General features: G+C 40.5%; 1 protein-coding gene across 1 annotated transcript in view; it reads right to left on the bottom strand.

The window, feature by feature from the left end:
- The window catches only part of thsd7ab (thrombospondin, type I, domain containing 7Ab), a 204973-nt gene that overhangs the window by 40163 nt on the left and 138148 nt on the right, over positions 1 to 26662 (bottom strand). The window contains exons 13-20 of the mRNA XM_086312316.1: positions 25134 to 25237; positions 21305 to 21499; positions 19830 to 20096; positions 10349 to 10527; positions 9735 to 9740; positions 9138 to 9271; positions 7486 to 7639; positions 5980 to 6121 (exon numbers count right to left, since the gene is read on the bottom strand). Coding sequence (XP_086168442.1) covers positions 5980 to 6121; positions 7486 to 7639; positions 9138 to 9271; positions 9735 to 9740; positions 10349 to 10527; positions 19830 to 20096; positions 21305 to 21499; positions 25134 to 25237 — 1181 coding nt within the window. The remainder of the gene's footprint in view (positions 1 to 5979; positions 6122 to 7485; positions 7640 to 9137; positions 9272 to 9734; positions 9741 to 10348; positions 10528 to 19829; positions 20097 to 21304; positions 21500 to 25133; positions 25238 to 26662) is intronic.

Below are 26662 nucleotides of genomic sequence, written 5' to 3'. Positions count from 1 at the left end.
TTCTGTGCTGCAGCAACAGCCTGGGAACTTCTTGTACTTTGTAGTGATGCCCAGCACGATGTTTTTTTTAATACTACGAGGATTTATTTTTACACAGTACATGTAGCCTGAAACATAATCGGAAAGGTCGTATAGAGAAACAATCTCGCTTTGTTCCTTTTTCTTTATCACACTCACAAAATGGAAAATGTCAAGCTTTCGGAGCAACAATGGCTCTCTCACAGAAAATATAAATAACACCAGATAATAAGTTGAATAAATATGCAAAGACTTGGCATCTGCTGTGGTTTAAATAACTAATTTCAGTTTGTTTTCTGCAAATAACTGAAAATAAACACTGTTGAATAATCCAGCACAAAGACAGCACTGCAACGTTGCCCTGAACTTTATGAGTGCAACTCTACAAAAGGCTTACCAATAGCACTGGCAGTAAAACAAAGAGCTGTTCTAAAGCTTCAACAAACAAATCAAGCATGGCATCCAGATCTTTAAGGAAACTGTAAATAAGTTCTGAAATATGATCTGAATAGATATGATTTGCACTGAAAGCATTAAATGTGCTATTTAATTGAACTGAGACTGTGTTCTCCCAAATGTGTCAAAGTTGGATTATTCCATTATGCAAATTCTTTCTAAAGTTGATTACTTTTATTATAGCGTACCACATCAACTTGAATAGTTCTTCTTTGATTCTCAAATGAATTCTTGAGAAAGTCTTCATTTAAGACAAGTCCTCAATTTGTAATTTTCGCAACTTGGAGGCAGAAACGATCACAGATGCTGCGAATCAACAGTAGCATTTATTTGGAGTTATATTTGTTGACAAAACCACAATTTCTACAAATCATTTCAGCACAGTTTCATTTTACAAATGACTTAAAGAAAATTCTGGCTGTTTAGTTACTATACAGCTTTGGTACATTTGCCTGCTAGGTGCTAGCTCTGTGGTTCTGCAGCTTTTCAAAGGCTTTTTTGGCACCAAAAACAGCTGCTCAGTCTGCAAATAAAACCTTGATGTGAGTTCTCTGAGTGCACAAACACAGTTGGATGCTGGATACCAAAATAATGAGCTGAAAGATGCTAAATGCTCCGAATAACTGAGAGGAACTGCTAAGCTGGGTGATAAGGATCTGCGGGTTTGTGACAGAACACAGCGCTTACTTGATTAATGATTATTTAATATAGTTAATTCTATCTGTTCTAGATGAACACAGCATTCTGGATAAATTCCAGTCTGGTTTTCGTAGAGCACACTCTACTGAAACGGCACTTATTAGAGTCTCTCCAGTGACATCCTGATGAATTATGCAGGAGAATGCTCTGCCTTGCTGATGTTGGACTTGACGCCTGCCTTTGATACTGTTGACCATCACATTTTGCTAGATAGGCTGAGACATTGGGTGGGTATATCAGGGTCTGCTTGGACTGGTTGACATTTGCCAAACCTTCTATCAGGAACCTTGGTGTAACTTTTGACTCAGCTCTGACTTTGGACACTCATGCTAATTTATTGGTTCGCTCCTGTTTTTATCCTTTAAAAAATATTGCTAAGCTGAGTCCCATTGTTTCACACTCAGAACTAGAAATGGTCATCCATGCATTTGTCTCATCTCATTTGGATTATTGCAATTCTTTGTTCACTTGTTTAAGTAAAGCCTCTGTGGATCATTTGCAAGTTGTTTAGAACGCTGCCGCAAAGCTTCTGACCAAATCTTCTAAATACTCCCACGTTACACCCCTGCTGATCCAGTTGCACTGGCTCCCCATAAAATTCAGAACCAACTTCAAGATTTTGACTTTGACATTCAGGACTCTGCATGGACAAGCACCAACCTATATCAGAGATCTTTTACATCATTACATCCCCAGCAGGTCCCTGAGGTCATGTGATCAGGGCTTGCTGGTCGTCTAGCATACGGGCTGAAAACGAAAGGTGATAGGGCGTTTGTAACTGTGGCCCCCAGACTCTGGAACTCCCTTCCTTTAAGCCTGAGATCTGTGGACTCAGGTTTTTAGCTGTTTTTTAAATGAAACCACTATCTTTTTAAACTTGCTTTTGGTTGATTTCTGTTTTTATGTTTTAGCTTTTCTGTGAAGCACTTTGTGATTTCTGTCTTGAAAGGTGCTATACAAATAAAATTTTACTTACTTTACTTACTTAATTAATATAGTTATTAAATAGCAGCGTTCACTAATAAGCTATCACGTAAAAGGTAATCCTGGCATCAAGTGCACTGTGTTTTACAGCATTAAATGACCCTTACAATACAACTGTTATCTGCCTGCTTTGAGAGCACATAACTTTACCACATATCAAATATTTGCCAGCGTTCAGCAGGTTGCAGCTGTTGATTTTACCACCCTGAGTGCGAGCAGAGCTGGAAGGCAGGTGAGAGGGTGTCATGATTTAGATGAGAGCAAGAAGCGAAAAGAAGAGGAGGAAGCATTGAAGTCACAAGAAACCAGCCTTTCACAAGTGTTCTGCCTCTGTACTTGGATGTATTTTCAGTTCAAGCGGGATGATGTGGAGGGGACAAAACACAAGGAGACGCTGTTTAGAAGTGTTCGAATGCCTCAGCTGTCACAAAGTCTTTACACTTCAGAGAGAATAAATCCCAAACAGTGAGAAACAACCGTAGTCTGTCTTCGGCTTTTTATGGGGGAGCACACAAAAATGCATTGTCGCTTTATGTTGTCTCATTCCTCTCTGAAAGTTGCTTACCTTAAGCTTTTATACAGTACGCTCATACACAGAGTCTCCCAGCAAGGACAAGAACAAGGATTTTTATATAAAACATCAATTAATTGGTAGAGTTTTTGATATGACGTATTGACACAATGCGACACGATCAAGTTAATTACTAACTCCACTGCTGACACACTAAAATTTCCCAGCCATCAGAGAGCAGAAACTACATACACTTTAGGATACACATGCCAAGCATATAAATGAACCATTTTAAGCTGCCAGATGACTCAGCAGAGCAGTGCGCATGCCTTGTACTTGCCACACTGTAACTTTGACTTCAGCTCATTACCTTTGTGGCATTACATTCTTCGTCTCCTTCTGCCACCTCTTTAAAAATAATCAGTGTGGCTTTGTTGTATTTCTGGAGTCTTTATAGCTTCTGGCTGTTGAAGATGACTTTTAAAAACAGATGCCTGCAAAGAGGTCATTTAAGATTTCTAACATCTCACTTATATCCAATAAATATGGACCCCCTGGGTGACCGTGGCTCAGGGGGTTGGGAATCCCATCTGTAACCAGAAGGTCGCCGGTTCGATCCCTGGGCTCTCTGTCCTGGTCGTTCTGTCCTTGGGCAAGACACTTTACCCTTCTTGCCTACTGGTGTTGGCCAGAGGGGCCGATGGCGCGATATGGCAGCCTCGCTTCTGTCAGTCTGCCCCAGGGCAGCTGTGGCTACAACTGTAGCTGCCTCCACCAGTGAATGAATAGTGGTATTGTAAAGCGCTTTGGGTGCCTTGAAAAGCGCTGTATAAATCCAATCCATTATTATTAAATCTGGCTGCCATTAGTGTCTTTTTATGGCGGAATTGCGTTGTGTGGCCATTTGGTCTGATTTGAGTCGCCTCCTTTGAAAAATAAGCAGAATTTAAAAGCTGAATATGAACAGAAAAATCCAAAGATTTAGGAAGCAGAACTTGGCACCCTGAGAAAATTATTTCTGTGAAGGGAAAAAGCAGCATTTTATTCCAGACTTGGGGTTTCACTGCCTTTAAACAACCACAGTGCTGCTTAAAAAAAAGAAGAAGTAAAAGAAAAAAACTTGCAACAACGGGGAGGCTGAGGTATCACTCACGAAGAGCGCCGTGCGATGAGCGGCTGTTTTTAGCTGCAGTGAGCTCGTTTGCAAGCTCAACTCGGGAAATTGTGTCTCCTTCTGCTGAGGAGCTTTGTGGCACTCTGGGGACTGGAAATAGGGAGATCGCAACAAGAAAGACTGACAGTAAGAGACAGAGAGAAAGGCAGCAAGGAAAGGAGAGAAACGTTGCAGGAAGGAGCAGCTTGGATGATCTCTGCATCAACAATGGAAAAAGAATACCCAATAATAATTTCTGCTCATATATTAAGTACATATACCCCAGGATACCTGCATGCCACTGTGAACTCAGCAGTTGGGATAATGTGTCACCTCTTCCAAAGAGCAGAGGGAGCAGGAGGGTGGGCTTCCAAACTAAGTGAGTGCCAAACTCTGCTTTTATTCGCTTCTATTGAAATTGTTTCTTACAGTTTCCAAAATGAAACATTAATGCATAACCTCAGTGACATGTGAGGTGGAGCTGTGATGTCCCGAGGATTCGAGGGGGAGGCTCGGGTAGGCTGCCAGCTCAAATCTATTTTGGAAATCTTTCTGTTTACAGTTAATCAGAAATGTTTTCTGTTCTAAGCAGTCACACACAGAGGTGCCACTGAGCAAGGCATTTAACCACAGTGGCCTGCAGCCAACTGGTTTACTTGTACTCTTCCAGGCTTTAATGGTTGTAGCTGCAGAGAAATCAAACTTAATGTGTGCCTATTCAACCTCCCTGTGCAAACCGGCGCTAAAGAGATAAACAACCAACCAATAAATAGCCGGCTTTTAGAGACGAGCATTGTGAAGACCAGCTGTGAGCTGGACTCAAAACAGTCCTATTAACGTTACATTGCCATTATACAAGGTTTTGATAACACCCCGCATGGTCTGCAATTATCCTACTAGAATGAAACAAAAGCGATAAGGATAATGGAAAAAAAGAAAATAGATGAGCTGTTTATTGATCGCTCATCCCGTGAGGGGCTCAATCTGAAATGGATGCTGCATTTTAAGGCTTACATTTAAGGGGCTGATTTTCATGTCACTGATTTGGTTCAGATTTGGTTCACATCACTGACAGCAGCCCAGAAATCACACAAGCAGCAGCAATGCTGCCATTTTCAGGAAATACGTGATGATGCAGACTGCCAGGGGGCCACAATCCACAATCCCCGTGTTAATCATCCTCATCCACTCAGAAATGTAGTGAAATAACACAGACAAACCTAAAAAGTCCAGAATACTTCTTTTTACTTCTCACAGTAAGGACTTGATGATTAATAGCACATCTCTACTATTTTAAGGAACTCCTGCGTCACCATGCCACCACGCAGTTACATCACCATGGCATTGTTAAACATTCACATATTAACTGAACATTAACACTGGTTAGATGTATCATCGCCACAGCAACTTCTGGTGTGAGACACCCAGGCCAAAATCCTGAACATGCATGAACATGAATTTTATTTATACAGCGCCAAATGACAACAACAGTTGCCTCTCAGCGCTTTATATTCTAAGGTAAAGACGCTAAAATAATACTAAGAAAACAGGGTAAACCCCAACAATCAGATGATCCCCTATGAGCAAATGTTTTGGCAACAGTGGGAAAAAAGAACATCAGGCTCAGGGAGGGGCAGCCATCTGCGTGAGGGGAGGAAGACACAGGAATTCACAAACCTGCTCTTTGTATGTGGCTTGGAAGGAGTCTAAATAAAAGATACGAAAAAAAACAGCTATTAGCAGTTTGTCTGGGCTAGCTTTTATAGTCTGGAAGGCTCAAGTGAGCCAGGACCTTCTCCAAGACAATGTGTGGAGCGTCCTGCTGTTCTGAGCCATAAAAACATATTGTACAATCACAATACTCAAGGAGCAAACACAACATGACTGCAGTAACTACAACAGACCATTAATAGTCCCAAGAGTCTGTGCCTTTCCTGCCATGAACTGTCTGTAAGACGCTTTTCTTTCTCCACCTGATTATTGTTAAAAAAACAGCTGCTATTAGCTGATGATTGTTTCTCTATTAATAACCAGCAAAAAAGCCCTTTGACTTTTATATCAGTACATCCTTTTTGGGGAGATTCAGTGTGCCATTTTAAACCAACCAATGAGTGTGGGTTAGGCTATAAACCTGGGCTTCTTCAACATTTCCTTTTACCTGTGATGTTGTAGAAGTAGTTGAAACAGTTGAGGTTAAGGCTGCAGGGCTCCTTTTCGGTCGTGTCTGGACACTCTCTTCCTACGCTGGGGGGTCGAATGGTGTATGCTGTCCGCACTCGATAGTTACTTCTGGTACAGGGCTGAAACAGAGACTTCCCATTAAAAACCTGAGCCATTAGAATGCATAAATGATTAAACAGGCCATATTGTAGCGAGTGATAAGAAGTGAATGGAGGCATATCCTTGACCCGGAACAAAGTCATAGCGTTCCTGCAGCCATGGTGTTCATGTGTTTTGATGATTGAAGGCACTAAATGTGTTAGAATTATTTATGAAGTTATTGGGCCGTGATTCATTTAAAATGTTAATGTCAAGATGTTCTCCGATGGCTTTCCTACGCCTGGAGGAATGCCTTTAAATAAGACTCTTTCTTTCCCAAAATGTGGAATTCGATGTTTTTGTTCCAGCAGGAGTTTACAGGAGGGCTGAAACAGATATTCTACTGGAATGGTAAATCACCAGACTCTACACGGTCATTGCTCGCAGAGAAGAGAGTTGGGGGAGAAAATGACAGCCTTTTGAATAACTCCATTGCTGGCATGATGAATAAAACATGTGAGAGGCCCTGCTGGTGCCACTGCAGACTCCACGTCGAGACTGGAATTGTGGGAAGATGGTGCGTCAAGCACTTTGGGAGAGAATGGGGTGTGATTAACAATGGCCAGGGTGCTGCTGTGAGAACAGCGGGTGAAACCAGAGCAGTTAAAGCGGCTTTTTACCATCAAACGGAGGTGTCGGGCGGAGGAGTTGAACAGGATGTTCTGACACCTTTGGAAGTTTTTGCAAAAAGAATGAACATTGCGTGTGTGCTGCAGCCTGTAGGTGTGTGCTGATTGCAGGGGCTGCTGTCTTTTTACAAATATGAAGTCACCATGGAATAGGAAACTGTCTCAGCTGTAGACCAATATCAGTTATATTTAATTTACCATAACTTTTTTACAGTGAAGTAATTTTTTACAAACTGAATTTGTGGTCTTGTGTAAGACTATTTTTGGTTGTCTGCCAAATCATGTTCACAAATTAGCTGCAATATTTTTAGCCTCAGCTTTTATGTTTGCTGCTACATTACTGCTGAAATATATCCAGGTGTGTGTGTGTGTGGCTCTACATGCTCCTGAATCTTTATCATAAATCATGTTCCCTCCCTGCTGAATGCACAGTGAGTACAGTGTAATATAGGTGATATATAAGCCATTTTTCTCCTTCTTCCCAGTTCATATATCTCTTTTATTCCTCCTTGGTGGATGAGAAATAACCTGTTGACAAAGATTCACACACTGCTCACAATGATACAGTACAGCCACGCTTTGAATTCCTGAACCTCAGAAAATTTTTTCCAACAAGAAAATCATATCAGTGGACTTTTACAGAAATCTGACCCTGCCATATCTGCTCTGTGCCAGACAGCTGAGCTGCTGCTTTCTGATGTGGGTTCAGCTCTCACCAGGGTGCAGCGACTCCAGGGTCCCCAGTCGCTGAGGACACAGTCCTCAGGGCAGGGCAGCCGGCTTTCCCTGGCCCCCAAGGGCATCTCCTCCGGGTCGCACAGGTAGTCCTCGACGGGCTCAGATGGGCCGTCAATTGTGTTGAGCATGCACCTGTGGGATCGGGCAAGAAACACCCAGAGTTTGACCTTGTTTTAGCAATTCTGCTGTTGTGGTGCAAAGAAAGAAATAGTCAGACAGTGTGTTTTAACTGGACAGGGAGCTGACAGGTACATGAAGTACCTGACAACCTATGTGCTTCTCACACGGCAGGGTGGATCCCCCAGAGTAGGTGAGGTCAGGTCTATAAAAAAAGTCTAGTTTCACCTTTATTTTAACTTTTATTGTAAGTTTTAACAAAAACATTTTTTTACATAAGTAAAAAGTAAATTGTTTTTTTCAATTAAACCAGAACCTGGATTTCCTCAACGACCTCAGTCATGATATTTTATTTAAATTGCAGCTCGTTACACCCCAGTCGGCCATTTACAGTATTAATTTCCCCTGCTCTAAGGAGGGACAACTCAGCTGAGGTCATTAGCATTTTTACTCACTCTGACTGTACATTAGCCGCTCTAGCAGCTTAATGGACCACCAACAATCATGCTAAGATGCCAGGTTGGTTATTATCAGGACTGTATATGTTGATATCTTTTCAAGCAGAGTTGCTCCCATGTATGTGTGTTTCAATCCACTGTTTTTAAGATGTTTTTGTTTTGAGTAATTCAATCTACTTCATCAGCTGATCAGTACCAGATAATGATTTTCCAAAAACAGAAAATGTGCATATGTTTGTGTACTTTAATGGTGTGCCATAGGAACACCAATTATTGAATAACTGAATTAAGAAAAGCAGAATCAATTTGTCACATTTTAAAACTGTAGTGGAGTTGTAATTATTTCAACTCTAAAAGACACCAAATAAAATTCAGTCAGTAAAAATAAGATTATTTAAATCTGCAATGATTTTAACAGGTGTTATGGTTGTGTGGGGCCTCTATGCTATCATTATGTCCAACTCCAGTCCTCGAGAGCTACCGTCCTGCAGCTTTTGGATGCATCTTTGTTCCGACACACTTGAATCAAATGAATGGCTTATTATCAGGCCTTTGTCAAACTTGATGGCATGCTGAAGAGGTAATCCAACCATTTGATTCAGCTATATTGGAGTAAGGATGCATCTAAAAGCTGCAGGACAGTAGCTCTCGAGGACTGGAGTTGGACACCCCTACATTAAGCTTTGCATAAGTAATGAGAGCCTCATATGGAACAGAGCATCAGTGACAACATATAACACACTGAATAAGTCAGGCATAGAATGAAAGGAGGAGCTGGAAAGTTTGTGGGCTGCAAAGTGGCTTGCATAGCAACTGTAGCCACCCCAGTGTGGCTTAAATAAAAAACCCTGTATGAGATTTGCTGTGAAGCACAAACAGCTGAGTCATCAGTTAATGCTGGCTGCAGCTGATATCTGCTGATCTGCCAGGATTGAGGCTGAGCTTAACTTTGTGGCCTGCCTGAATAAATGCCATGCTCAATTACAATAAAAATTTTTTGGTAAACACTGAAAACAAATAAGCAAAGCCACAATGGCAGGCAATCTGACAAATACCTGACTCTTCTGGTCTGGACACCTTCTCCACAGTTTTCTTTCAAATCCACATTGCTGACTTTCCACACACTCCACGGCTCGGCCACCCACACGTACTGTTTGCAGTCACTTTGACACGGCACCACCTCATACACCTGAGAAAAATAACAAACACTCTGAAGTTGATAGAGCAGCAAATCAAATGTAGCAGATTGCAGTTTCTTTTCTAAACTTTTTTGCTGCAGGCAAAGTCTCAGAGGCTTGCTTAGCTAACAAATATGATCCTCGTGGTCAAAATGAAAAAAGTCGCCTCTACAAATATATTTATTTTTTAATATTTCATCTTAGCCATGCAAGTTTGTCAGTTAAGGTTTGCCTAATACACTGTGATTCTTTAGCTCAGCTCTCTGAGGTTTAACTCAGCCAACGAGATTATTTCTGCCCCCAGAGAAGCTTTGCCACTGAGAAATGTCTGCATAAATAAAACTCAAGTCTCCTATAGGACCTTGTTTAGCTACATTCATGACATTGTGAGTGTGTACATTTATCTGTCAGTGACCTACTGACACTGGTGACACTGTGAGTACATTGCAATTATCTGAGGAGAGCAACTCTTACCTGGGCCTGTAGCAATGAGTCACATCCAGCGAGCATCGGGTTGGATTAAAAGGAGACAGATGGATTAATGAGCAGATGCCAACTGTTCATACAGTGCAAAACCTATGATTAATGCAACATTCAAGAGTTCATAATCAGAAAAGCCTGTGGCATAAACACCTGTGTGAACTTAGCAGATTCACACACACTGCCAGGCGTACTTGCTGATACTCTAAGGCCTGGAAAGCATTTCATTTGAGCAAATCAGAGAACCTTAAGGAATCAACTGGCACATTTGGGGGCATTAATTCAGTGGATGGGATCCATTTATAGCACCCGTTGCTTTTTGCAGTGTCGCTGCTCAGAAAAAAATGACTGCAGCAATAATGAGTGGAAGGTAAGAGAAAGCTCTGCAGACTCAAGTTTATTGTCATAAATAATTAATTTATTTCTTTCTCTCTAGTGCTGGATATGTATAATGTGCAGCATACTTGTAATAACTACAGACATATTGTAGCTCAGCTCATAAATATTAAACAATGGTGAGCTGAAAAGAGCTTCAGTTTTGACTTTAATCTCCTGCTCAGCCACCAGCTCGCATGTCTTAGCACGTAGATTAGTTTGGCTGTCAGTACCTGGTTGATGTGGTCCAGTTTAGGACACGGCCGACCTCCGTTGTAAGGCTTCTCCCGAAGCCATTTGGAGCGAACTTTGACTCCGCTCCCACAGGACTTGCTGCAGCGTGACCAGTTGGACCATTCACTGAGTTTACAGTCTGAAGGGCAGGGGATGATGCACGCCTCTTCAATATAACCTGAAAGGTGGTGAAAAACAGGCGTTTTTGTTGTATTTTTTATAGCGCAGATTCTACTCTAAGGTTTGTGACCTGTAAACTTAAATGGATGAACACTGTGACCTAAGAGTTAGCTACAGACATCAGAAGAAAATCCAAAACACCGCTGTGCTGCTTTTTCATGCATTTTCAATAAATTATTGGAGCGCACAGTATCATCTCTTACTAATTATTTCATGAGGAAAAAGCATTCACCCGAAAATTGATTCACAAGAAATTTGCTTTGAAATAAAAACCTTTGTTCTTTCTGCCTCCCACCAGCAGGATCTAAGCCTCACAGGTTGGAAATGACTGCTTTAGAGAAAAATACCCAGCGTCCTGGTTGTTGAACCCGTTGTTTTCTTCATCTAGTGCAGTTCCATTTTTTTTTCTGTCTAACATTTCAATTTTATTTAAAAGGTGTAAAAGCCCTGTAAACTATTAACCAATACTTTACAAACTAATCTAAATGCATTTATTGATTTTCAGCCAAGTGGAATAAAAACAGGGTCCATATTCAAAGGCCTCATTTTTTGCTCTATTACTGACAAGTGGAAAAAATATCTCCCAAAGCAGAGGTACAGTAGGGCCTGGCAGGACGCTTCGTTATTTCAGTCCATCTTCCCACAGCTCACAGAGTCTTGACACCATCAGCAGGGTGGTGCTTTTTTGAATTTTTCTACATCTCAGTTGTGATCTCCTCTGTCTTGACCTCTACACAGAGGTCAAGTTTCAGTCAAATATGATGAAATATTTCTACACTCCTGGCTTTGTGTATTGAAACTTTCTCTACAGATTTCTTTTCCTTGATCAGAAACAGTCTGTTTAGTGCATCAAGTACATTTTGTAGGCTTATGCAACAGCACTGGTCTGCAAATCAGTTTACCCTTTGATTAAGAAAATCAATGAGGTGAATGAGCTGGTAAAGTGGACTGTCTCACCAGCTGCTTAAGCCCTTCCTGTTTCTAATGTGAGCTTCTCCAGGCTGCTTTTATTTTCAGTGAGACATGTGGTGCTACGCTGATGATGGGCTTGCTGAGAACACACTTCCCACGATTCAAGAGGAATCCCACACAGGCCAGTCACTCCTCACAAATCAATGTTGTCAAGTGGAGTCGTTTTCTCACTTTTTCTAACCTGGGAAAAGTCTTGCTGTTCCCTTCGCGCTTCACACTGACATACTGAGCTGCCGGGTACAACAACACCTGACCACTGAGCTCTGTGGGATCTCTGTGCTGTTAGTAATTCTCCATTCTGTCAGATTTTCTGTATTGGTCCAACAACTGAGCAAACAATGTCTCAGTCTCAAAGCTCAAGCTAAAGTTTAGGCTAACACAGCTCAGCTCAGGCAGAGCGGTCTGGTGGTGTGACCATGTGCTGGTAAGAAGACTGAGCCTAGTCTGAGTAATACATTTATATGTTTAGGGCACCAAAACACTGCAGAGGTTTATATTTAAGTTTATCTCTGATGGGCAGAGCCATAGTTAAAAGGACAATCACAACCATCACCTCTGAAATTTGACTGGCCTACACCCTCAAAGACTGCTGTGATATCAGTGAAACCATGGGCAGAAATTACAGAGGGAACAAAAGGGAACAGATGCCCTTTTTTCAGGGAAAACAGTTTTGTCCTCTTAAATGCATCGTTATAAATATATGATATTGATTATAGTATAATAATATGTATTGAAAGCTCTTGAATGGTTGGGTGGGTCTCACTAGTAGCACCAGGAGAACAATCTGGAATAAAAGTTGAATTAATATGATTTTTGTTGATTGATAAATATTGTAGGATTTATGAGGTTATATTTCCAGTGGTGCATGCTAGAAAAATGTTATTAAATAATTAGCTGCAAGTGCTAAAAATGGACCTGAAACAAAGCTTGTGTGGACGGGAGAAATCTGGCTATGGCATTATTTGGTTTTTGATGCGATGCAAATGCTGGCATAAATACAGACTTAGTATTGCTTAAAACAGCTAAGGAACATCCAGACCAGTGCCGCCACAGGCAGTAGCCAAATGGATTGTTAGACTTTAATCATGGGGTTTTAAACTTGGCTCAACTGGAGAGGACAGTTGAAGGGTGATCGTGCCACCCAGTCTGCTGGACCAGAGCAGTACGTTTTCTTAAAGCTAATAAGATTAGAAAATAAAAGTCTTTTTAATCCAGTCAGAGCTAGAGTTCTGGCAGCACTCTGGCAACAACTACGGTAAATACACAGTGATCTCGTCCATACACATACACACAGTCATGTCTCCATGGAGCTGCATTCGTTTAATAAAGCTCATTCATTTCTAAACGTAACCATAACTATTACTTGCATAATCTGCACTTAGCCTTACCCAAACACTAACGCCAATCTTTCCTAAAAATTAAATGATTTATGTAACAGGAACCTGCTTTTAGTCTCCATATGTGACTGTGCAAACAGATTTAGGTCCCCACAACATGAGTAATACCTGCACACACACACACACACACACACGCACGCACGCACGCACGCACGCACGCACGCACACGCACACACACACACACACACACACACACACACACACACACACACACACGCACGCACACAGACACAGGCCTCCTTTCCCTTTGGTGTCTCTGAGCCCAGATCAGCATCTCTACATCCACACCTTGCTGAGTAAAGCCTGGCCTCTAAAACAGCTCCATTACCTTCGACCTCCACTTCAGTCTAGTCAGGTCATTCGAAAATCACTCACACTATCACTTGGAGGTTCACCCTGTATAAAAGCCACAGCACCTGTGCCTGCAGTTCACTTGTAATTCAACTGATATAAACTTGTTAGGTGTCTCGTCTCCTCTGTGAAGCCTTTGGGCTGAGGCCAGGAAGGAGATCACTCCTGCTGCCTTTGCAAGTCAACTTAGGTACAGCCAGACACATGCTCTCACTGCAGTCTCCAAAGCAGCCGGAGCTGTAGAAAGCTTCCTTAGCTGGTAAAAACCAAATGATACGGTCTTACTAATCATATGCTTAAATCTCCTTATAATAATTTGTATATGCACCAAACTATCTAAAAGATTAGTCAAGCTTTGTAGAAAGATAAAAAATATTTTGTAGCCTGCAAGAATGTAACAATTAAATTAAAATGACATTAAACTGTACTTTGCCATTTCAAGAGATTATTTTGCTGAGAGCATGTCTCGTTATTTTGTAAGGTCTCAAATTTCACAATGCCTTCTGAGATTAGTGTCTTCATCTGGTCCTGAGTCTAGTGGCATTTTGCATATATAACCACCTGACTGTTTTTTTAAAAACTTATCTGGATAGGTAGGTGGATGTTTGCAAATTACTGATGCGCAGAATGGAACTGACAACACAGCTCCACCCCCCCAATCCAATGACTTCCCTCTATGCACAACTACTATCATCACTGTGCAATACTTAATTTACATGCAATAACCCACACTGTAAATATATAACACTATTTATTTATTTTTCTGATTTGTCTTTTTGTACATTTTATATTTTTGAATACTGTTCATATGTATATAGTGTATATAGCGATGCTCTGTATCCCATTGTACATGTATATAGTGACAATAAAGGCATTCTATTCTATTCTATTCTTAAAGCTTCAGAATCCCACTAAAGTTGTTTTCACATTGGTCTGTGACAAATGACAAATGCTAAATTAAAAAGTATATGTAGCGGCTCAATTAGAAGACAACCATATATGTCTAGATTTACTGAAAGGGCCAATTAGAGTGTTGACACAATTATAAAAAGGTGCAGATGTGAGTGGAAAGTGGTTTAACAGCAACACACTTGTTCTTTTAAACAGATGCAGTCTTTGTTTCGATAATTGCCAACACAATCAACCAAGAACAGCACAAATGAGCAGAAGTGACGTGGGTGGGAATACTTCACACGTGCATAGTGTGTTATATTTAACCTAAAAAAGATAATATAGTATAAGCATAGCTTTTATATGTTAATAAAGTTAACGCAGCTGTGCCATGTGTGCAAATATGCACATTGATCTTACTTTTCCAGCATGTAGTGTGATGCTGAAAGCATTTACTACAGTCAAAGGGAAGAATCTGACAAACAGCCAGCTGTGACAACAAGAAGGACAGTCGATAAATTTAAAGCTTCTGCAAAATCCTGAATAAGTGACAGGTGACACATACATCCATAGTTGTCATGCATTTTATAAACCCCACCTGCATTGCTCTAGGTTAAACTCCACCCTGTTGTGTTATGATTTTGGACGGGAATGCTTTAGCACCCAGCTCACGGCTGTGAACTGTCCCCCAAGCTCATTCTAATAACAGCTATCACATTCGTTGTAAGTGTGGACGAGGTAGGATATTGGTTTTCTTCTCATTGTGTAAGTAAAAGATTCATTGAAACATTTACAACATTCTCCTCTCCAAATTCTGCAGTGTGAAAGGAAAACTGCGGCACATACATATGCAATGAGGACAGCCACAAGAGTAACAGAGTCCACATGTTTCCTTTGCTAAATTTTTACTGTGCCTTTTTAATGAGTCACAGCAGTAGCCTTTGCACCAGTGCACACCCTCCCAGGGTGTGCTAACAACTGCAAAGTTAATGAAACTTTTTTGTAAATTTAACAATTTTTTTGGTTGTTTTGACAAATATTATAATAATCAATTGCAATGAAAACAACAAAAAGAGGAAACTGTTCTATTGTAAATATAGCACAGATAGAAAGATACATTAAGTTAAATACTGCTGGGCTAAAGTGAACACAACGGATAATAACGAGACTTTATCAAAAGATGATTTTCTGTTTGCAACACTTATTTTGTCCATCTGGTCGGGAATAAAGTCCAGGTTATTCATCAGCTAGGCATTTGAAAGCAAATTTCATCTCCCTGATGGCTGTCCTGCGAGACTTTAGATGCCCGTTTTGGCTCTAGGGACCACCCAACATTACTGCCTGTTATGCCCCTCTGCTCCACAATCCTCCTCAAGGTAATAGAGACAGCCTAATCCCTAGATGCTCTGAAAAACAACTGTATACCCTTTAGGCTCAGGTTGGGGCTCAGAGGGGAACAACAGCAGTGGCCATTAGGCCAGAAGGACTCGCTGATGTTTTTAACTAAAATGATTAAACATTGACCTTTGTCCTCAAACCTTCAGGAGAAGGTTTTGCCTTTATGACTTCCCCCAATGATTGCATCCCCTCCCCCTTTACCACAGTGCTACAGTGCTGAGCCATCCTGTAATATGATGAGGCCAAGGCCCCATGAGCCATCCCGTAATATTATGAGGTTAAGGCTCCCTGAGCCACCCTGTAATATTAAGTCACAGTGAAGGTCAAAGCATCATGGGTTGTTGATAGCAGCAGAGATAAGAAATAAGACTAACGCCGAGCACATCAGAGATGAGAGATTTTCCCCTTCTGTATCATCATCTTTGGCATAGTTTAATGTTACTTACCTACACAGCTTTGTGTGTATGGTTTGAGAAGGCTGTTGCTTTTTTGTTTTGTTTTGTTTAAGTTACACCAAACAGATGATCTGCTGTTGAGAAAATGAGAAATTCATACACACAAACACAGTTTGCAATAATTTTCCATCAAAGTGAAGAGTTTAAAGACATGAGTGGTGGCTGAAATTCTAAAACAGGAATGGTCGATTTCTTGACAGGACATAAGAGTGGACAGGAGAGATGAGGAAAATACACAATACACAATATTTTATTCCTTCCTAGTTAAATTTACCCTTTTTAATTTTTCATATTTATTTCCTATCTTATTCATAGCCTTTCCTTTTTTTGTCTTCTTTAGGTCACGAGCAGTTGTCCAAGCATTTCACTACATATCGTACTGTGTATGACTGTGTACGTGACAAATAAAATTTGAATTTGAATTTGAATTTGAATTTGAATTTGAAAGGACGTGCAGGAAATGGCCTGGGGTAGACTCGCCAAAACCAGTAAGTTATGTTGGTGCATGAGAAAAGCCAGGCCTAAAGATCTAGGCCTAAAGTTCAGTCAGCGAGCCCCTTAAAAATCACAGGTCTGCATTCCCCAACTGGTTGGTGAGTGGCTGCTAGAGGTTGCTGGCAGTTGCTTGCAAAGAAGCGTATGGAGCTGCACCAGAATGCTCCATGCAATTACTCTTTCCTAGCAGATTGCTGTGGTCGTGTGTAGTTTGCCTGGAAGATGTCAACTTGTCTGCCAATATTCATCAACTGCTTGGTGAGCTGCAGTGAAAAGTGTGTCTTTTCTGTGTTGGTTGTGGTGGTAAGGCACAAGTGCCACCTGAAATATCAAAATCTCATAGCAACCAAAGCGGTCAGGATTTCGGTGCAGCATCCCCTTTGTGATATATTTCACCTAGAAACATTAAGCAAACACTCGCCAACATTTTACCCTAACAACCTGTTGTTTCCAGGTGGTGCCAACTGGTCGCTAAGTCTGCGTGACTGAGGCCTTAATATAGTGTTCACTCTCACTGACTTTTGCTGTTATTTATGGCTGTGTTATTCATTTTTCCCTCTTTCATCACATGTGTGCTTCAAGTGTGAGAATTGGTCATTTAAACGACTTGAAGCTTCATTTATTCAGGTCATCAACAATATACTTGCCAGGTATGGCGAAGATCAGATGAACGGTTGTTGAAAAGAATGCAAGAAAACACAAATGCCTACAGCATTTGAAAAGATGAAAAGTTTCCAACAGAACAAATAAGCAGAGTGAGTGGTTTAACTTTTGACCCCCTCAGATAAAAGATGAATCTCCGACCTCCAAAGAGAGGATCAAAGCAGTCAGTCGACGGGAAACACCGATGCAATGAAACAAGCCAAAGGATGAATACTGTATTTCCGAGATTCCCAACAATTCACTTGCCAATTGTGTCCTCTTTTTATTAGAGAACTCCTTTTGTGGTTGACTGGATTATTGCTGAACACTACGAGAATCATGAATCTTTCATTTGGATGTTTCTTTTGCTGCTGATTGCTCCATCCCTGCTGTCAAGGTTGACTTTTTAATTGGCTAAAAAAATAAGCCTATATAATAAGATATAATATATATATAATCCTTATAGGGTTGCTTGCTGTGCCTGTGTCAAAACCTCAGAATAACAGCTTATTGAAAACAAGTGGTGCTAAAGCAGAGTGAGTGTTATCTTCTCTTATGCAAAATTATTTTCACAGAGGAATAAGACAATCTGAAAAGTGTGCAGAACCACAAAGCTTGAAATAACGTCCACATTTAATGATAACCCCCTTTTTTCTGGTGATGTCTGTGTAATAAAAAGATAAAGGGAGCACAGTTTGCCTGATCGACATCATAGCCGGGGGCATTGTGTCAGCTGCGGAGTCGTGGAAGGACCATGTCTCCTCCTCCATCAAGATTAAAAGTGATGATGGTAAAGATGGAGAGAATGGCTGAGAAATTGGGAGAGGGAGTTGCAAGGAGAACAGAGGAAGACGGCTGAATGAGGGGAATAAAAGAGATTTAATGATCTCTTTGAGCTTCACATGCACTAATGCCAAGCTTCATGAATGTGTTGTTGTTTTTCTGTGCACCTCAAGGAATATTCCTTTTTTCTTAGCTCAACAACGCTTAAAGATGAATGCATGGGTGCACACGTATGCACTCACAAACATTCACATAGGTGTAAAAATACACAGAATCTGACAAAAGCACACAAACACACAGAGCCCCAGCCTTACGATGCGCTCGTCACACCCACACTCAGATTAACTGACGCATATCTGAATCTGTGACTCACACAAGGAGAATAAAACCATGTTTATATATGCACAACACTGATGTATTCATTTGAACATCTCCTGCATTCGATTCCACAGCAATTTCACAACGAGTTTCTGAGCTGGGATTCTTTGCTTGAAGTATTTTGGATCTAAGATAAGACCTTACAATGAGGGGACAACTGATTCTGACAGGAGTGTGCCAGAAAAAGGCCTCCTTATGTGAAATTCAGTATTCAGAATGAGTCTTTAGCAGCCATGGGAGGGGTTTTCATATGTGCACAAACAAAATCTTTTGCTTCAGATGAATATTTAACAGAACAAAGTTATTCCTGCATCTGCTACATTCCAGTGCACTACAGTAAACTTCTCACCTGAAACCAAGAAGTAAAGTACAAGAAAGGGGAGAAAAGTCTGATTTTCTACACATTGTGCTCCAACTCAAGACTGAAATCCAGATTTCTGAGAGCTGCCACCAAATTTTAAATGGTAGTAAACTGAACTTAACTCCTAAAAAAAACTACAAAATATCCCAGAAAGGTTTCTGTTGCATTGTGTAGACATAAATGGTAGTTGTGGTCAACTTGCCTAATTCTACAGCAGCACCACTTTTGGCAAACAGCATCTCTGCATGGCTGGATAACCCACAGAAAACAGTGTCTTCGTTATAAATTAGTTTCAATAAAACTAGCCAGAGGAAATCTTCAGGAATTATGAGACATGGCCTGTGTGCACACATCTGAAATTAACCACAGTTGAGGGAGTAGATGCCGTGGCTCCGTCTGGCATAGCATCACCCACAGCTTGTCACCATTACTGTTAGAGATACATTGAGCCAAAACCCCCAATTTATGAGTTCTACCCTGGTTTTAAAGCAAATTAGATAACTAAAGCCATGTAGAACACAACCATTTAATGCTGCACTTCCACCCACTATAATGCACACTCTGTGGAATAAACAGAAAGGTCTTCAGTGCAGCCACACATCGCTGCTACAGGTACAGTATACAAATGTTCAGACTTTTAAAAAATACCCATTTAAAGGAGATTTAGGACAAAACTCACAAAATAAACACCTGAAAATGAACAACGTGGTAAAATGAAAGTATATGGTTGAGTTTATGAACATTGCCCAAAGGTGCTACAACCATAAAAAAGCAGTTTATCAGCCTAGTGCTACTGCTAACTACTTTTAAATATATAAAGACATCCTAAAAATTGTCAGTTCAACTATAGAGCCAGTTTTACCCTCGGTAGTTCAGCTGATATTCATATACTCATATATGATATGTGATCCAAGTGAAATTTGGGACTCATCCAAATATTTTGAAAGGGTTGTAGCTTATGTCTAAAAACATACTGAGATACATGTAAAATTAACATCCTCCAATTCTTAGGTCTGCCTGGTGAGTGTGTAACACACTGTCCAGCAGCTAATGAGGATATGTGCCAACAAACTATTATTTATGTAATCTGTACCGCACATTTTTCGAGGTTTTCCTTTACAAAAGGAACAAGCTCTGGGACTACACTCCTGACAAACGCACATGCAAGCATACCCACCATGACTGTTGCAGCGTGACGTCTCCACCAGCCTGTTGTCCTGATCGTAGCACACCATGGCCTGGTAGCGGTAGCCCTGTCCACATTCCTTGATGTCTCCTTGCACCTTCATTCCTAGGATGCTCTCCACTCTGCCTCCCTCAGGCAGGATGCAGTCTGACCAGTTCCCCACTGGCTGTGCGTTGTACTTATCACAGGGGCAGTACTGCGTCTCACTCAGAGGGTACATTTGTGTGTTCTTGCACTTGTCTTTCTTCTTGCTTCTCCCTGCGGAGTGGAGCAGGATATAGATTAAGAGAATCCAGAGACCTATGTGTCTGCTGGCATTGACGGATTTCAGCATGATACTGAGGCTGCTTTCAAGGTCTTGTTTACCCGCTAAAAAAAAAGACTAGACAACACAGGAGCTGCTGTGCCCCTATGCATGTGGGATACATGATGATAGATTAGGCTTGCCAAATAGTTTCCAGCAGAGTGGGCTCTTACTGAAACAGCTTGATATTTTTTATCCTCACACATGCCAAGCATCGTTAATCACAGATCACTGTGCAAAGAAATACTCTTTTCCTTACAGCAGCTCTCATTAGTAGCTGTTTCCAATGTAAATAAGGAGATGATGTGTGGATGACTGTCCCTCTGATGATCCGAGGCTTTACCTGCAGTTTTTTGCCATCAAATTTTCGAACTGTGGATTCTCAAATTTGTCTTGTGACAGGCGCACAGCTTTGTGTTGTTGATACTGTCCACAAACATCACAGTGACCAACAGGCAGAAGAAATGAATGCTTCTTCCACCCTGGGATCCAAATGTTACACCAACCACAATTATTTTAGATTTGGTAAAAAGAAAAACTTACTAAGGCTAAAAAGAAATGAACTAGGAGGTAGTGGGCAGTCATGGTATTAATAAAAATGCTTTTGAACCACAGGATAGTGGCTAAACCACAAAATCCACACTTTCCCCTTCCTAAAAAACTAAAAACAATGAAAGCATGTCTCTAAAAGAGTAATTACCTGACTTATGACTTACTAATGATCCGTCTGCTCTCTTACACATAGGTGGTTGGGTCAAAAGGTACTTAAAATTCACATCACTGGATAACAAAAGCTTTTCAAATCCACTTTCTCACAGTTTCGGGTTGACTTTGTAACCTCTGTGCACAGTTGTGGAGGTACCTTAATTCTTTACACTATTACACATGACTGCAATGCACGACGTACCCCCTGGTGACACTGACACTGATCACAAAGGCAGACGTCTTCTCCTAGACTTGTTGCTTTAATTCCACCAGAACATTTAGCTGTCAAAAACTAAACGCAGAGATTTTTTACCTTGTGTTTCATTTTAAAACTCCTCTGTTGGAGCGCTGCTCAAATCTTCTTGCACTCCTCAAATGTTAAACTCCAATGCAAATAAGTCTGCCTGAAAACGGTTCACAGCAGTGCATTGTTTGTGCTATGCCGCTCTGTCCTCACCTATCAATGACCTCTTTCTGGTGCGGACCCCCACACAGTCAGCTGTGCAAGACGAGAACTTGGACCAGTTGGTCAGCTGGCAGTCATCCTGGCAGGGGAGCTGACAGCGCTGAGTGATGGCAGGCATGGCCTTGGCAAATTTCAGACACTCACTGATATCGGCCTGCGTCCCGTCCAGCTGGCGGCAGGACACGGCTGGAAGAATGAGAGGAAGTCGGGTCAGAAGACCCCATTAGAACATTAAACATTGTGATTTAATGACTGATTGTTTCAACAGATTGATTGGAAGTCGTAACATGAATGGAAAGTTAAAGACATTGTTGAAAGGTAATCAAAAGTTGAATGTTTATAGGAACACTAGTGTAAAAAAACAACATTCAAGTTGAGATGACTAAATACCATTTTTCACGACTGTTACTGTTACAGTTTACTTTACTTTTTTGATGCATTTTCCATTTGCAGGACTTCCTCTGAATCTTACTTCATCACAGCATATTTTGATTTTGTAGACAAAACAAAATGTCCTAAAAAGTAGTAAAATATAAAGTATTTAGCTCTACATTCAGCAATTCCAAAATGAGAAACAAACTTATATGTTGTATTTGTGCACAATAAAAATATAAACGCAAGGGTCATTCATATTTCATATAGGGTGGTTGCTTCCAGTTCAACCACAGTAGATTTCCCTGCAATGAAGCATGGAAATCTCACTTACGTTAAATGTCTAAATTTTACAGGAAGGAAAAGTTCAGCAAGGTACTCTCAGCTAATCCCTTATTTCCCAAGAGCCTACCACGGCACACGGATCTGCATCTTTGATTTGGTACAGATTTTACGCCTTTCCTGACACATTCCTCCCATTTATTGAGGCTTGGGACCAACACTCGGAGTACACTAGCTTGTGACTTCCTGAGGCTGGGTTTGTATCTCCTCCCAGTCTCAGACCTGCTCAGTATTTAGGTCAGAAAGCTTGACTCTAATAGTTCAATAATTTAACAACCAGTGTTCCAGTTATTTGTGCATTATGCACACAATATATAAAGTTAAGGTGAGTTGAGTTGCAGACGGGCTTATAGGCACATTTGGTTTCCTATGGAAAGAAATATCTGCTGTCTGTAGTTTGATGTTATATTTTTACTGCACAGATAAAAACTAGACAGCAAAAGTGATATTGCTGTGTTTTAAAAAAGCAATATAGTATATTATACATTTAGCACTTGCAGAAGTCATTTAATAGAGGTAAAGCTTGACTAATAAAAGATTTTTGTCAGCCAAGAAAAATTTAAGGGAGTGAAAACTTCAGATATCACTAACTATGCTAATAGGATTTATATAGATTTATAAATACATATCTTTATATGTATTTATAAACTCTCTCTATATATGTAAACACTATTGGGTTCATTAAATCACCTGAATAACCTTTCAGTTATGTAAGTCACAAGAGCATGCTAGTAACACGGGCACTGCTTGGTTTCTATTTATGGCCACAACCAGAAAACAAAATGAAACTTAACATTACTCTAAGGTTACAATTCATAAAGAAGATGCCACATTGAAGATTCGCTTAACCAACAAATGATGTTACTTATAAACAAAGATAAATAAACCATTTGGGTCTTGGCCCGGTACACAATAGACTATAGGAGCCAGGACTTTCCCCTCTAAACTAATTTAATAGTAAATGAAATAAGCTAAATAACCCCCCCCCCCCACACACACACACACAAACACACAAAGAAGAAAGGAACTGAGGGGACTGGAGAGCTGTTCACTCCTCAGTCCCAATCCTTTGCTCAATAAGGGCCAGGAAGACCAATAATTAACTTCTGTTCAGCTATGATGCTACTCTGCTACATGTGCTGTCAGAGTCAGAGCTACTATAGAGCTATACCCAATTTATTTTTTCTGCATTATAAATTTTTTTTCATCATGTCAATATAAAATCTGTAAAAATGATCACCTAATTAAATCAGATATTATTGCTAGTGCACTAACATTGTCAATTGGCTAGATAGATAGATCGATCGATTGATAGATCTTTATTAATCCCACGGGTAGGTTCCTCCGGAAAATTTAGTGTCCAGCAGCAGAACACAGACAAAATTTTTCTTAGTAAGAAAAAATAAAGGGGAAAAAAAGAATATGAATACAAGTATAAAAATAACATATAGAAGCCAAAATGTCTATTGCTATAGATAAAGCTCTTTCAGAACTACACAACACATCCTACAACCTCTGACAGGCCAAGTAGTTCTTGTGACAAGTGAAATGACTTTGATATGTGAAATCACTGAAGTGCCCCTTTAATTAGGAGTTCTTAACCCACTCGTGAGCACGATGACTTGAAATATAGATTTAAAGGGAGCGGATGAAAAATAGATCAGAACTTTACGATTCAGATTAGCTCTCAGGGGGGTTTAATAACAATTAAGAAAAGAGCAGACACAAAAGCATCTCTCCCTCAATTGGTTTAAAGCCCAGAAGTCAATTTGTCTTTGACTGCATCATCCTTTCCTTTGTTCTTTCAATAAAGGGTAGTACTTGTGTTGCTGCAATATTTCATTTTCTTGTGATGCAGACATTCTGCAGGGCTGTACCTTCATAGAGAAATCAATCTCTAAGCACATTTTGCTGAACCCCCGTGGGCACCGCTATTGGTTTGGAAAGCCTCCGTCGGCTGGTGTGTTAGGTCAGGTCTTATATTGTTGTGTGTGTGTATGTGTGTGACAGAGTGGCTGTGTTCAAGAAAGAGAAAGAGAACAGCACAAGCCCTCTGTTCTGTGTGTTTAATAATGCCACTATAGGGTTTTTCCACCCTCTAAGGAAAGCCTCTTTCCAGGTAAACAACACAATACGCTGTCAGGAAACACGGACCAGAAAGGACAGCGTGTCTCATTTGGTCTGAGTCGATGACAAAATGATTTCTGCCATTTGGAAGTGACAGAAGTGTGAAAACCAGTGCAGGAGAGTCTGAACTTCAAGTGTCACATGGCATCAAGTCACAGAGAAGCTGCACAGAATCTGGAAAAATAAGGTCTATAATGGACCTTAAAGCATTTTCATAAACCGATTCTTCTGTCCATTAATGCAAGCTAGCAAAGGCGAGACAGAAAAATAAGCACTAATAATGGCTTTCCATAGGAGCTGGAAATGAAATTGATCATTCTGCGTGACCCCCCTGAAATTGGATTTTTATGAAAGCCTCCTAGGACTCTATAGTGTACCCATTCTCTATAAAATGGCGAGAGGAAATATGCTTTTAAAGAGAGAGAGCCACAAGTCTTAAAGTACTTGTCACTTGTGCGTGAAGTCGATATGAACAGGGGTCTGGGCTGTTGTGTGCTATAGGCACGGTGAAGCATCTTCTTCTAAATTTGAGCAAGAGATATTCGATTAAAATTGCATGACAAGAGCCCGAGGTGGAAAAAAAAAGCCAGCAGTGAAACAATCAAGCTGTCAAACAAGTCTCAAGAGGAGGATGATAAGGTGTGAGCACATTTCCTTCCCAAACTCTAGAGGATTACAAATAAATAAAAAAATAAAATAAAAACAACTGGAGGAAAAAAGTAAAAGGAAGAAAAATATCTTTTACTGCTGATGTTTATAGGAGTGTCATCTTCAGTTTGGGCCACGTTGTGTGAGTGGGAGGATTTGATGCGTACTCTAACTAAATTGGCCTATTCTCCAAACCTTGGCACATCCATCTGCTGCTTCATGGCTGGGCTCCAGATGCTCCGCAATGAGCAAAAATTAAATTTAGGGTGATTAGGAATGGCTCAGGGACGGTGCAGGGGGAAACAGGGGACGGAGAGATTTGTTTCTATACCTCGTGTTTGAATCCCTGGTCCACAGGTCTCTTGTGCACCCGGAGTGTCCTGTCTGAGAAACCAGGTGACCAGCTGGCACTTCCTCCATTTGTGGGTTTTCCACCTAGAATAAATAAAATAAGTACATACATATAATTGCTACAATAATATTCATTAACACAGCAACATCTTGCAAAGCACCAGGTCAGAGTCTGAATAGAATAAACTCATTTACAGCACAGTAATGCTGTGTTCTGCCCACACAGTATCAGCCCAGTTAAGGCCACATCTGGATGAGGTATTACATTGGAAATAGAAAGCATGTCCCACTTGACAGCTAACGGTTTTGTCCTGCATGACATGTCACCATGAATGAAAACCAACTCTGCATCTGGAAAACCTCATGACTTTCCAACAGAAAGACAAGCATGCTAGATGATTTTTAAGTCTTCCACGGATGTTCTATCGTTTCTCTGAGGTTGACCAAAAGGAGCAATAAGTGCTGCACCAGCTGTCTCGTTGTACAGGCGTAAACATGATAAAATACAACTGAAGCGATGCAGTGTAGCTAGGCAGAACTGTGAAAAGCAAAACAGCCTTTATGATACGCACTGCTTTGGTTGGTTTACATAATTTTCCTGGATTATAACCTACTTCTTAATGATTAGCACACTGTGAAAGCACACAGGACTGATCTGGAAACATCACTTGTCGTGTCTCTCAGCACTGAAAAGAAAAATTTGCACATCTAGGAAATTTAGGAAAAATGCACTGTGTTGCGAAAATAAGAGAAAAGGTCTGCCTGACCAGACAGGTAACAGTGATTTGTGCTGAAAAAACAATTACACTAATGAAAAGGCACGATTATGACTCACACAGCCACAGCAGCTGTTTTACAGGTACAAATCTAATCAAGTCTGAGCACAATGAGGCTGAGTGATTTTAGAAAAATATGCCATTTCCAACTTTTCAGATATAGTGCACACATCATTAAATGTTATCTGGTCACTATTTCAAACAAGGAAAATGTACATAACCGATTTTTATTTATTTACTTTTTCAATCTGAACATTTAAATGTATTGAAAATAATCTGTTTTGGTCGAAAATAACCATTACATCCGAATGTGGGCCTTGAGGCAACATTTTGGCACTTATATTGGCACCATATAAATGAATCTGAACTGAAAGCCTTACACACAGTGTGCCTGCACAAATAAAAGTGAAATTCATAGACGGATGCAGAGTGGCTGCAGAATAACCAACTTAGAATAACATAGGATTGCTGGATAGCAATTGGCAGTAAAATAAACACTGGTGTTGCTGACTGTGCCGTATGAAAAGAGAAAGTCTAAATAAAGAGTAAAGTATAAAGGGGTCTGTGCTGTTGTTTGAATTTGTATTCTTCACACAGTATCAGGGAAGGGTCTCATTAAACAACCATGCACATACATCCAGAGTCTTGCAACAGGTATGTCTGCTGCCACCACCTAACCATGATGTCACCATCAGAGAGTTAATCTGGAATTAGAAAGAAGACAAAGACAGTC

Source organism: Aulonocara sp. 'chitande type north' Nkhata Bay, linkage group LG11, assembly GCF_057382095.1.
Source record: "Aulonocara sp. 'chitande type north' Nkhata Bay isolate Kocher_YH1m ecotype deep benthic linkage group LG11, A_spYH_male_GT1.1, whole genome shotgun sequence".
Lineage (NCBI taxonomy): Eukaryota > Metazoa > Chordata > Actinopteri > Cichliformes > Cichlidae > Aulonocara > Aulonocara sp. 'chitande type north' Nkhata Bay.
Note: the sequence above shows the minus strand (reverse complement) of the source record. Positions and strands in the feature narration are given on the sequence as shown.